Source organism: Myotis brandtii, unplaced genomic scaffold (genome assembly GCF_000412655.1).
Source record: "Myotis brandtii unplaced genomic scaffold, ASM41265v1 scaffold633, whole genome shotgun sequence".
In the NCBI taxonomy this organism is placed as follows: Eukaryota; Metazoa; Chordata; class Mammalia; order Chiroptera; family Vespertilionidae; genus Myotis; species Myotis brandtii.
In genome coordinates, this window is record NW_005370423.1 from 579,482 (window position 1) to 593,402 (window position 13,921).

The 13,921-nt window shown below is 52.9% G+C and overlaps 1 protein-coding gene across 2 annotated transcripts in view; it reads right to left on the minus strand.

Moving 5' to 3' along the window:
* Positions 1–13,921, minus strand: part of FTO (fat mass and obesity associated) — a 264,978-nt gene that overhangs the window by 130,273 nt on the left and 120,784 nt on the right. For both annotated transcript variants that reach the window (XM_014528433.1, XM_014528432.1), the window contains one exon: positions 10,516–10,640. In XM_014528433.1, coding sequence (XP_014383919.1) covers positions 10,516–10,640 — 125 coding nt within the window. The remainder of the gene's footprint in view (positions 1–10,515; positions 10,641–13,921) is intronic.

Below are 13,921 nucleotides of genomic sequence, written 5' to 3' on the forward strand. Positions count from 1 at the left end.
AGGGGCTGGGAATAAGGCACAAACTCGAGGGCGGAGAGGAGGAATGGTGATGGAGATCAAGGACATCCTGGCCCTTTCCTCCTGAGCATCGGACCCTTCTTCGGATTCCAAATCGCCCAGGTTTTTGCACAGCTTTCCATGGTGACGGGAGCCACCTGCGCACCTCATTCGCTTCGGAAAACCCTCCTATGCGTTCTCTGTGAAAGGGAACATGAACGACTGGCAAGCGAAAGGCACACAAAAACACACAAATATTTCCTCCAAGCTAGAACCTACGTGGAGCCCGGCCAGTGTGGCTCAGTGGTTGAGTGTCAACCGATGAACCAGGAGGTCATGGTTTGATTCCCAGTCAGGGCACCGGGTTGCAGGCTCCATCCCCAGTGTGGGGTGTGCAGGAGGCAGCCAATCAATGATTCTCTCTCATCACTGATGTTTCTCTCTTTCTTTCCCTCTCTCTTCCTGTCTGAAATCAATAAAAAGAAATATTTTTTAAAATAAAGAACCTACATCAAGCAGAACAGTTACGAGGTCACAAGGCGGTGACCAGATTGCATTCTGGCCCTTTGCCCAGGGTCAGTGCCTCTCTCCTTGACACTCGTGGAAGGCGAAGAAGACTTTTCACTTTAAGCAGACAGGACTTCCATTCTATCTCAGACTCCCAGCCATCCTCAGACGTGAGGTATTGATCAGCCTTAAAAACAGGCACACACGTTTGAGTTTTGGCTAACGTTTAAATCAGAGACTGATTCCACAAGCACATCTACCCCCTGAATTTTCCATTGCATCGCAGAGGGAGAGGCCCTGGTAACGCGAGCAGCCTCCTTTGCAAGCCTGGAAGATGCTGCCCACCCGGGACAGGTCTGAGCCTCCCCGGTCGCCTGGCCCCACCTCTCTGCCTTCATCCGTCTCGGTTACCTGCCAGGCCCTGCGGACATTTCTGTGTTTGCAGCCTCTTGTCTGACTTCACTAGAAAACTCACAAACACCCCAGGATCGTGTGGCGATCGTGCAAAGCTCGGAAGAACACTTCCTTGAGGAAGCCCGGGGCCTCCTTGGGCAAGACCTCCCCTCCCATCTCATCCCGTCCCGTCCCATCCCGTGGTGCCCTCCTGGCTGCGCAAGGCCAGGGCCCGTTCTCTTCCTCACACAGCCCGGGGGTCACGGCCTTGGGTACCTTGGTACATAGGCTGGGACGTGCGTGAACACACACCAACATGCTCCCCAACACACAGGGAGCCATCGCCAGCTCGGGGAGTGTCTCCCTGACTTGACAGCGCTCTCAACCAGCCCCCCGCCGCCCAAGCCGGCGCTGTTGGTGGATGCGTTGCTCGAACTTGCACTTGGAAGTGTGTGGCACAGGCGACCCTTCTCCACGCACCCTCTCTGGCTTCTGGGCCCGGCCCTTCGCCAGCGCTGCTGCAAGATGCTGTGCTGAGCACGGCTCCCGGCTCGGAGAGGCCCCTCGGAGCTTTTAAAGCGAGCACAACGTGCGGAATTTCAGATGAAGGACGGCGGCCCGAAAGACCGTCTACAGTCACGATACAAACCAGCTAAATGAAAGACGTGTGTTCCGTCATTAAAAATAATAATGCTCGGGCCCCGGGGGCTGGCACGTAAAGCGGATCCTTCGCGGGGAGGAAACAGGAAAAAAAAGGAGTGTGTTTATTATCCCAATAAGGTAACCCACTAATTTACTTAGGAGGCAATTTCCCAGCGCGGTTTGCTCACAGCGAAATCTCACTTGATCAGATTATACGAAAAAGATTAACCCGGGGATAGAATGCTCCTTCAGCCAGGGCTGTGGGAAGACAGCTCGCCGGGTGGGGGTGGGGGTGGGGAGGGAGTGCCAGCTTGGGGCTGCCAGGAGGTGTTGTCAGGGACGGCGCTGTCCCGTCTCCTCCGGTGGCCTCCGGAACCAGGCCCGGAGTCAGTTATAGAGTCATCTCGCCCGCACTTTGCAGATGATGCCTCCCATCATGACAGCGCGGAGAGGAAAGGTCCCTGGGCCTGCCGCCCCACGACAAGTTCCTGTAAAGTAATGAATACAGACAGCTCGGGGACCGTCCACCTGCCCGCCGCCGCCTCCTGCCGCGGAGGGAAGCCACCAGGGATGGGCAGGAGGGACGCGGCTGACAGGGCCAGGACAGCCTTTCTCCTGGGTGACAGCCCGGGCCTACCCTCTTAAACTTGACCCGCCGTAATTCCTCCACCAAGCCGTGGCGAGGCGGCTGACAGCAGCAGCTGCGGCTCCTAAGCGAGATGGATGGAATTTTCATAACTAGTTCCCCAAGTTACATTTTACCTTCAGGATAATTTATGAGCTGCTCGGGAGCCTGGGAGAGACAATATGCTTGCCATAAAATTAACTGTAACAGTCGTGTAGGTTATAATTAACGCTGGGAGGGTAGCACCAACTGGATGAAACACATGGCGTAATTGATGGTGAAACTCGAAAGGAAGCGAGCGAACAATGTCCTCACTGTGTGCACCCGCCTCGGACAGCCCGGGCCTTCCCGGGTTAACGGCAAGCGCCTTCCAGGGCCCGTATTCTGGTCGGGAAGAGGCCAGGGCCGGGCGGCCGGCCGGGCGGCCGGGCGGAGGAATTGTTGGCAAGGCCGCAGGGCACCTGGATGAAGGCGGAGGCTGGCGGCGGTCTGGGAAGAGAGGCGGGCCGACCGGAGAGCCCAGCCCAGCAGCTGGCGCGGGGCTCACGCTGAGCCCTCTGCACGCCGGCCTGGCAGACATGACTTCATTCTCTCAGAAAACGGCATCTCTTTGGGCTGAAGAGAGAGGTGGATGGAGAGGAGACGATCGGAACGTGCAGAATGCCCTTGGAAGGCGGAGGGTGGTTACCTAGATTCCAACGGCCCATGGGCACATCTTAGTCAGATTAAATTGAACCTAAAATGGTATTCGACGACAAAGTACCCAAAGGCCCTGTCAATCACTTCTGCCCCGAAAATAAGCTCTCAGCTGTTCCCTTCTGGGCATGGACACTACCCAGGCCTGATCGATCCCCAGACACTGCCTGTTGTAGACACCTGGGGTCCCTCCAGGAGCAACGGGAAGGGGACTGACCTACTTTTGTTTTTTGATTTGTTTGATTTGTGGTTTCGTCCTAGGACAAGACACAGGAGATCTGATAAGTGAGACAACAGTGTCCCCTACAGGGCAACAGCGCTGGGCCCCCCCCCCCCCCCCCCCCTCCATGGAAAGCCACATTTGCTCAACTTTTACCTACAGCCTGGAATGGGCATGTCAGAGTAAGTCCATGCGGCTCTGGGACACCCCCAGAGAGAATGAAGCCGCCCCTCTTCACGCACGGCGGACGGTTTCCTGCTGTGAACAGAGAGCAGAGAGCCGGCTGCCGGGGACCCGTCCCGGGCAGAGGAAGGCTCCCCATTCTCCTTCGGGGAGCCACTCCCATCGGCCTCCACTCCCCCGGCCCCACTTCACTCCACTTAGAGGACCGACGGGTTCTTGGTGGCTCCACTTGAACGTCCTCATTGGCACCCGGGCCCTGCCACCTGCTGAAAGATTGTAACCAACAGGAAAGAAATGGCATCGCTATAAAGCAGCTTTCCTCTAAGGAATTTCTAAGGGACACGTATACAGCCTGAGCTGGAAATTGCTTCCTCACAGAGAGACGCCCCCACAGCTAAACAGTGTGAAAGATGCTGAGGTGCCAGGAGACAGATTCGCACAGATACCCCCTGCCCTCCTCACTGGGCGGATCCCGGAGCCAAGGGTGACTCATCTCTACAGCCTCCCTGGAGGACCAGGGAAGGACCAGGGAGGCCCAGGGTGGGCCTCGGGCAGGGGAGGACGCTCAGCTCGCTCACAGTCGCCGCAGCTACCACCTGCGAAGCGCTGGCTTCGTTGTGTGATAAACCCCAGCACCGAGGAGACGGCAGGGCGTCTCCAGTCCTCTCGTGAGAGATACTGGCGCACGGAGCGCGGCCTGCACGGAAGCCTTCCTTGAAGGGAAACCCTTTAGGGTGACGCTTTTTTTTTTTTTTTTTTGAAAGATCGCTGGGAACCAGGTGCAGATTATCTGAAGGAGACTTTAAAGTTGTCACCTCCCCAGGGTGGGGTTCCTCAGAATGCCGGGGTTCCGGGACTGTCCCAGGAACAGGACCCACTAGAACCTGAACCGCAAGTTTCCCGACAAAGTGATCGTTTTAGGATGAGGATCAGAAAGGGAAATTCTATCGTCTTATCTCCACGGGACGATGGACTGTCTTTGGGTTTTAGTGAGTGTTGTGGAAATGCAGGGCGTGCCAACTGCATACATCTTCTTAAAAAAGAGATGTTCAGGATCCCACCCAGGAGCACCACTCTCGCCGGCCGTCCCTCTAGAATAGCGGTTCTCAACCTGTGGGTCGCGACCCCTTTGACGGTCGAACGACCCTTTCACAGGGGTCGCCTAAGACCATCCTGCATATCAGATATTCACATGACGATTCATCACAGTAGCAACATGACAGTGATGAAGTAGCAACGGAAATAATGTTATGGTCGGGTCACAACATGAGGAACTGTATTTAAAGGGCCAGAAGGTGGAGAACCACTGCACTAGAACGTACGCGCCCTGAAAGAAGCGGGGTCCCCCGTTTCCTCGCCGCTGGGTTGCCGGGACCTGGAACGGGGCTTAGCAAATAGCAACTACACGGTAAGTATCTGGTGAATAAAGACATGAATAGATCAATGTCTTCTCAAAAGGTTAAGAAGCGCCGCCTCGTCGGGAAAAGCCAGCAACTGATCGCAGTCAGAAGCCGGCCCAGGGCAGGGCGGCGCTGAGGCCTCTGTGCTGATTTCATAAATAAGATGCGCACGACTCAGCTGGCCTTTGTCCGCCGTAAACGGTGACAGCAACAGCGGTAACGACATTCGCAACACCTGACTCCTTAAGATACGGGGGCTGAATCTTGGATAGAACGGACCCTATCTGGAGACTCATCTAATCCTCACTCTAAATGTACACAATGTTTCCATCCCTGCACGTTTATGAGGAGTTTTTATGGAGTTATCGGATTTATGGAGACACGGAGGGCGTGCTCCTGCTAAGGGCGGGGGAAAGCAGGGCCTGCAGGGATGAAAGGCGGTGGGACCGGGTGCATTAAAAGAGAGAGACATCACGGGAGGCTAGCAGGCCAGTGCCTCCCTGCTCGTCCCCGGAATCCCCGTCACTCGCTCCCCACGCCCATCCCGGCCCCGCCATCGAAGCCAGCAGGTGCGCTGACAGCTACTGAACTGGTCCCCAGCCCCCTCTGCCCGGGAAGCAGCCACTCTCGCCAGCGTGAGTGACAGCAGCAGATGTGGTCAGATGACTCAGTCACATGTGGTCTCAGGAGATAGAGACATCAGCCGCGTCACCCCACAGCCTGTGCTCGAGGCCAGTGGCTCACCGTTTTGTGATCCCGGTTTCCTAGAACGGGAATCCCACTAGGGCCCCAATGCCAAGCCACCGAGGCGGGGGCACATCACTGCACTGATAGCATCAAAGCCCCAGCAGGACATCAGCAGGTGACCAGCGAAGGGCAGCTGCCCGGAGCGGGGAAATATGGACTCGACGCCACACTGAGCCGAAGTTCGAAGTTTTGCCCATCCTGGCCAGACACCCAACTCCCCGTTCAGAGGAATGACCCTAGGGCGGCCTTTCCCGCTCTTCCCAGAATTGCCAAAAAGTGGAAACAACCCAAATGCCCATCCACTGAGGAATGAATGAATGGAGTGTGGTACGTCCATACAAGGGAATATTATTTGGCAAATAATAAGGAATGAGCACGTATACGCGACAACACGGGTGGACTTTGAAGACACCAGGCTAAATGAAAGAAGCCAGATATAGAAGGCCACGTGCTGTATGATTCCATTTATAGGAAACGCTCAGAACAAGAAAATCTATAGAGACAGGAAGTAGCTTAGTGGTTGCCAGGGGCTGTGGGAAGAAGGGTCATTGAGAGCGGCTGGTAACGGGTCGAGGGTTTCCTGTCAGGGTAACGGAAACGCTCTGGAATTGGATGATAGTGACTTGTCTGTGTACTAAGCAAGTCATTTAATTGCATCCTTTAAGGTGACTATGTTTATATTATGTGAAATTTTATATTATGTGAATTATATCTCAACTTAAAAATAACCCTAGTGGCCTGGTTTTTGTCTTTTTTGTGTGTGTGTGTGTGTGTGAATCCGTACCATACTTAGCATAAGTGTAATGGCCTTGTTTTAAAGTTAAAAAGCACGGTTAGTTCTAAAAGAGTTCCCCCGCCTCTCCACCGAATCCATCCCCTCACCTTCTGCTCACCTGTCAGTCGCCATGGATATTCAAGGTCAAGTCAAAACCAAAGGCAAAGAAAGAGGCTGACTCGGGGAAATGCTAGACCTCCTTATTTCTATGTTAAATACAATCCTAGCCTGGGCGAGGCTTGTGTTATGTAGACCTTGTCATCCGAGATCAAGGTTTCCAACGGCACAGCGAGGCCCGTCTTCAGAGGCATCTGCACTTCACTCCTTTCCCGAGTGGGTCAGGGCGACTGGGCTCCCCGCTTCCCTTCCCGCTGCCTTCCAGGCCGCTTTACGGGAACTTGCTACAATCTCACCCCCAGATGCATCCTTACGTCGCTGCTGAGCCCATCCTCTCGCGCAGTATCTGGTATATAGTAACAGTCGGTAGACAAAGGCTACAAAAATCGCTTGCTAAATAGACAAATGTATCCAGTCAGTGGACACTGTGCTTTCTCCTTACTCTCACAGAGACAGCGCCAGGTCGCCGCAGTCAAAAGAAAACAGTGTGCGAGACAGTCCTGGAGAGAGTCATGCGTCTGGATCGCAAGTTTTGGGAGCGTTTTCTCTGGCACGTGACGTACCTACCTTCTCTACCCTGAGCGAGCGGGCAGACATGAAGTACCCCACTCTCACCCTGACACGGTTCGAGGCAAAGGAAGCCCGCTGCTTTCCTGGTGCCGACCACGAATGATTGTCCCACGATAAGACACGCCCTCGACACTGTCGCCCATCGAGGCAGGACGCTAGGGATTTGCGTAAGATGAACAAAGCCTCTGGCGTTTGACTGGGTTTCATTGTAGAAAAACAACTGGGGCAGGGACACGGAACTGTACCTCTTCCTCCGTGCACTTTTCAAATGATAATCTCTCCCACTGTCACCATTAAATCTTCATCCATCGCAGCCCCTCGCATGGCTCATTGAGTCTATATGTACTGCTGTTATTTTCCAATGCTTCCCCTTGGAAGGGAGCGAGGGGGGTGGGGGGGAGACGATGTGGAGAGCCAGATGGGCCTCTTCACAGTTCATTTATCAAACCTAATACGCCCGGCTCCACCCTCCTCTCGCTGGCGATTGCGGTTAAACTTCCATATAATTTGGTAATCATTTTCATTATCGGAGAGTGACCCTGAAGCAGCCTATCCTGGGACGCCGGCCTTGCAGCTGCTCCTTTCCTGCCTTCCCTACAGTAGGCCCGCAGGATCGCGCTGTTTATTAGCTGCAGGCTGACCTCGGGGCTGCGGAGGTCAAGACGGGGTCAGGGCGGAGGGCTTGCCCAGTTCTTTAAAAGCTATAACAAGCTGTCCGTCAGGCAGAGCGGGAGTGTGTAAACAAAGCCAGATCTGCGGAAACTCTGTCCCGCTTCTGTTAACACTCGCCCCGCATTCACACGGCCTCTCCCGCGGCGCGGACCATTCAGCTCTGGGAAGCGAGCCGACAGCCCTAATCAGCCTATTTGGAGGGGCTGTTTATGGGATCACTGAGCTCGGGCAAAGGAAACCCACAGCCCTCGGACGGGCCTCTGCCACCGCGGGGCCGGGTGACACTGTGACAAACTCAGTTACCCCGCGTCACGCAGAATCGACACTTTCCTCCCAAAGCCACGTTACAGGGAACATGTGCTTTCGGTTTAGGGGCTTCAGAGGGTCGTTTCTAACCATGGCGTGGCTCCTGGCCCGAGAGAGTCACACTTTTTTTTTTCTATTTGGTTTTTTTGTTGTTTTGTTTTGTTTTTTGTGGAATGTACTGGGGGGACATTGGTTAATAAAGTTGTAAAGGTTTCAGGTGTACGCTTCTCTAACACATCATCTGTCTATTGTACTGTGTGCCCACCACCCCGAGTTACATCTCCTTCCATCACGGTGTCTCCCCCATACCCTCTCCCACCTCCCCCCAACCCTTTCCTTCTGGTAATCGCCACACTGTTGTCACAAATATTTTAAAACCGAGTTGCAGGTTGCCCTGAGCATGCTGCTCGCTATGGTTATCACAGATGAGCCTCCGAAGAGGGGAGATGGGGAACCAGAGCGGTCGACGCAGCCTGAAGCTCCGCCAGCCGCGGGCCTTGGCCGACCTGAACCTCCCGAAGCCGTGCTGTTCCTAACGCGCTCTCTAACGGGCGATGGTCGGTAATCACAGTCGTCTGCTGTTAACTTTCGGAGGAAAAAAAATTCCTGTTATCTAACCTAACGGATCCCCCGGTAGCTTTGATGCAGGTAAAATACAGCAGCCTACTGCTGAGCCCTCAGCGAGTGCGGATTATTCTCTGTCACAGCACGTTTCTCCTCATATAATTTCCAAAGTGCACGCACAACAGGCCAGCCCCCAGAATCAGGCCGCGCTCAGCATGGTGGTGGGTGTTTTATAACTTTCACCGCCACGTGCCCACGCCTGATGGCGACGCGGGGCCGAGCGGACCCCAGAAGACCGGTGCGGCTTTGATGAGGGAAGGAGAGGTGGTGGGAATGGCCTGTTTATAGGGATCGTGTGGATGAGTCTTGGAGCCAGGTCACCGGGATGGAAACATCAAATGGGGGTGAGGACGGACGGGGTGGGGAAGGGACCCGGGGCACTAATACTCGGAGGACAGTCTCCTGAGCTCCGGGACACCCTCTCCTGAGGTTCCCTTTCTGGTGTTTGGCCTTAAGGCGGCCTGCAGAGCGTTGGAGGCTGAACGCTCACAGAGGATGTGAGGAATTCGGTGCCAGGTGTTGGAATAACTGCATGGACTTCAACCCTGGCTCCAGCTCCTGATTAAACCATGAGCAGGAAGGCCCGAGGTGCCCAGGGCAGACTCTTCTTACACGGGCCATCTCGGCCATGCCGCCTGGGGACCTGGCGCATCGGGAAATCACGGTTAACAAACCGGAAGCACCCACCAGAAATCCTTCCCTCCGCTCCCAACACTGGTCTCTGAGCTGCGCTGTCTGGGGGGGAGGGGGGGGGGGGGTCCGAGGGAATTACAGAGGAATTTTTCCTTCTTTCTCCCTTTCCTACTTCATCAGAATCACCACAGGAAAATATACCAAAGACCCAACTCAGAGAGAGAAACCTCTCAGAGGTCCCCACACCGAGATGCCGTTACTTCACGGAACAGGCATACCTGACTGACTGACTGGCTATATGTACTTAAGCTGCAACACAGAGAAAATTTAAAAATTAGTCCCTGAAACTTAACTTGGAAATCACTGACTATAGATGACACTGTCCCTCTCCGACCACACGACAGGAAAGGATGGAAGGGGAGAGGGTCCTGGAGAATTTTAAAATTATCGTCTCAACGCCAAGTCCGAATTTAGAGATGACAGACGCATGTGCAAGGGCAGCTTTCCGATACGCAACCAGAATGGACAGCTCCTACTCCGCTGTCTCCTTGCTTGGAGAGGGCTCATCTTAGCCGTGTTCGGACAAATCTATTTTTATGATCATTGCTACGAGGAAAGCCATCAATTACTGCAAACTCTGTCGCGTGAACTCATTTGCAGAAGATGATGGCTATCAATAAAAACAGTCCTGATTCCCAGGCACACGGAATGTTTAAGCATCAGGGCAGACTCAGGGGCCACGGACAGCGCCATCGTCCCGATTCCTGTCCCTCCTGCTCAGGGACAGACGATACTACAACCGTTTTTACCAACCACAGACCTGAAGGCTAACCCCAACCGGTGGGGGCAGTCGGCCCAGCCTCCCATCCATCCATCAACTGTTTGTCAAGTCAGAGCAGGAGACCCTGAGAGGTAGCACGCGAGCATCGATTCTGTAAAAACGGATGATCTGCACAAACCTTTTTCCAGGGGCAGCTTTCTAACCACAGGTCAGGCCGCGCGCAGAAAAGTAGGAACCGGGGGAATTCCGACTGGTCAGTTCTAAGACTGACACACAGACAGTGTTCAGGCAACCCAGACACCTGCCCCACCTGAGTCGCCAGGCTGGTCTCTCAGACCGTTGATCAGAAGGGTGCTTCGGCCTCAGGTACTTACTTATCTTGCATTTGCTCAAGGGGCAAACATTTCCTCGAAATGTCACACCCGGGAGTAAGTCACTTACGCATCCAGACGACCCAGGGATCGTCACAATGAGCGCAGGTCCCACGTGCAGGAGAGCTGACTGTGGCTGAGAGCGCTCACCTAACCGGCTTTTGTTTCAAGACTCCCCCCATGAGAGGGACGAGCCCGGCCAAACACAGCCCTCGTGTTCCGGAAACAGCAGAACCCACGTCCTCACGGGACTAACCTGGCGTGCCACTCCCTCCGCAGGGTCTGGCGCGTGGTGAGCGAGGCGAGGATGGCGGTCACCATGGCATTCCTCTGTCCCACGGGGACCCCCTCTCTTCGCACTTCATGAAGCACCCCATTTGTCTAGAAGAAATGATCCAAAAAAAAAGGGGAAAAGAAAGAGTGAAAAATTAATAATACAAAAAAAAAAGCCCATAAGCAAATAAGGACAGTAAATCAATGGCTGTTTTATTACAGTTCCCCTGCTAACAAATCAATACAGTAAATGATGGCCAGGAATGGCCGGCGTGGAGTTTGTGTTTAATCAATGTACGCGGCACCGCGGTAGACTCTGAGCCCCGCTGCCCCGAGTCATATCCGCGTCCTGTGGGCGCCCCTCTAATGTTCTCGGCACCCCGATGACTTTCTTCCCTGGGACTTGCCTACCAGGAGCTATTATTAGACATGATTTCCACGTACACTGTGCCGTGCGTTGTTTGTTTTGCCTTTAAGTAAAGAGAGGGTCTCTGATTTGCTCCGTGTTTCCTGCCCCCGAGTGAGGCCTGCTGTACGGCCTCTCTTACTGGAACCATGCATTTCTACTTCCAGCCAAGCCGGCAATTCTGTTGTTGTTTATCAATTTGCTTAGTTCCTACCACCCCTGGTCCTCCAAGTATTCCTGGTTTCCTGAAGTTCCTGAGTCCAGATCCTTTTCTTTAGGTACATATTAATGATCTTAGAGAGGAAGAGAGAGAGAGAGAGAGAAACATCAGTGATGAGGATCATTGATCGGCTGCCTCCTGCACGCCCCCTACTGGGGATGGAGCCCACAGTCTGGGCATGTGCTCTGATAGGGAATCAAACCCTGACCTCCTGGTTCATAGGTCGATGCTCAACCCCTGAGCAATGCCAGTGGGGTTTCTTCTCTTTGGATAATTCCAGTTATCCAATATCCTTTCATCAAAGTCCCACTTTGTTCAAATTCACCAGACTCTGTTTCTGTTGCCTACAATCTAAAACCCTACAGCTGCAGCCCAGCTGGTGTGGCTCAGTGGTTCAGCATCGACCCATGAACCAGGAGGTCACGGTTCGATTCCCAGTCAGGGCACAGGCTCGGGTTGTGGGTTTGATCCCCAGTAGGGGGCGTGCAGGAGGCAGCCGATGCATGATTCTCTCTCATCATCGATGTTTCTCTCTCTCCCTCTACCTTCCTCTCTCTGAAATCAATAAAAACATATGTTTAAAAAACAAAATACCTCCAAGGAACAGTGAAACGCAATTTGCCAACCTCAACCCACGAGCATTTCAAATTTTTTTTTTAAGTGTACGCATTAGTGGTGGAACTGCAAAAATATTTCCATTCTGGTCAATGGTTTGGCAGTTCTTTATAAAAGTTACACAGATACTTAATACAGGACCCAGAAATCCCATTTCTCGGGATTTATCTAAAGAGATGAAAGCCTTACGCTCACACAAAAACATGTGCACCAATGTTTACTGCATCTTTATTCGTCATTGCCAAACACTGGAAACAACCAACATGTCCTTCGAAGGGTGAATGGATAAACACACTGTGGTACATCCAATGAGGGAATCCCTACTGCCCGGCCATCCACAGGGACAAGGCACTGACATACGCAGCCACTGGGATGACCAGCGAAGGCATCATGCTGAGCGGAAGGGGCCGGTCTCAAACGCTTAGGGCCTGAGTGGTCCCACTTATTTGACATTCTGGGAAAGGCAAATTCTAGGGAGGGAGAGAAAATCAGCGGTGGCCAGGGATTAGGTTGGATGAGTGTTACTACACGGGGCAGCGTGGGGGGATTTTTGGAAACATGGGACTCTGCCGTGTCCTGATTGCAGTGGTGGTTACATGATGTCATACATACGTTAAAACTCATGAACTGTACATCCCCAAACAGTCTATCTGACTGTATGAAAATATTATAACGTTTACTTTTTAAATGCATTTTCATCAAATGTTTAGGACGAGAAGGGATGTAGAGAACACGTTTACATACAACTACATCGAATGAATTAAGTAGTTAGCAAAAAATACGAGGAAATATAGGACGCCGCCCCCCCCCCCTTGCAAAATGTACCCACACACTTTGAATAATTATAAAGTCACTCCCCCCCAAAATGTACCCACACACTTTGAATAATTATAAAGTCAGTGTTTGTTAAAATAAATTTCATTATCAAAACTGAGCTATCAGCTGGTAAAGTACATATTCATTTGGAGAGGGAGGGCCTGTATATCTGGATGACAAAACACAATCTGTTACAACTTACTTTTGTAATACTGGAAAAGGAGGGGTGAACGTACATTGAGCATTGAGACCCTCCAATACAGTATTTCCTGAAATTCAGAGCAAAAAGAAGTCCTTGCCCGGATGGAAACTTCAGGGTGTCCAAGAGCCTTCCTCCTACTAGGATCGGCGGTGCAGTTCTCCTCCTTCTAGAAGCGTTGGCTCCTTGGGGCTGAGTTTGCACAGGAAACGGTAACCGGCCCATTTTCCCATCAGGAGCAACACAGAACTGTCTTCCAACAAGTACCAGTTTTCAAACAGGCTCCGATTACCAAAAGCACATTCTTCCTCTTCTCCCCTCAAAACACGGGGCAAGTGAACCGCAGGCCCAGGACGCGGGCTCTGGGGGTGGAATTTCATCTCATTGCCATTCGTATCCCGAAGAAACCTATGGGAACGCTGGCGAATCAGGAGGAGACTAAGACGGTTCCGCAGACGGCTGGCCGCTCGAACCCCAGCCGTCGCCTCCTCGCTGTGGGCCTCGTCCACACAGCGACAAGGAGATGACAACCGAACCTCCCCCAGGGTCCTGTGGGGACACGTGCCCAGAGGATTAGTTTTGTTTCATCTTAAACTCACTCGTCGACCTAGTGCTAGGTTGTGCTATTTTTTTTTTTTTTTATCCTCGCTCGAGGATATTTTTCTATTGATTTTTAAGGAGAATAGAAGGAAGAGGGAAAGACAGAAATATCGATGTGAGAGAAACACACCGATTGGTTGCCTCCTGTACGAGCCCCAACCAGGACCGGGGCCGGGGAGGAGCTTGGAACTGAGGTACATGGCCTGGACCGGAATTGAACCCGGAACCCTTCGGTCCGCAGGCTGACACTCTATCCACTGAGCCAAACCGGCCAGGGTGGCTGTGCTATTTTAACAAAAGGATGCCCGAGAGTGTCGGTGACTTGAAATGAAAAACTTCAAAAGGAAACCCATCTCTTAGCCTTTGCGACAGCATGGAGGGACCCGGAGAGCATTATGCTGGGCGAAGTAAGCCAGTCAGAGAAAGACAAGCATCACATGACCTCACTCATAGGCAGAATCTAATGAACCAAATAAACTGATGGACAAAATAGATCCAGAGACATGGAAGCATGGAACAGACTGTGGAGTCTC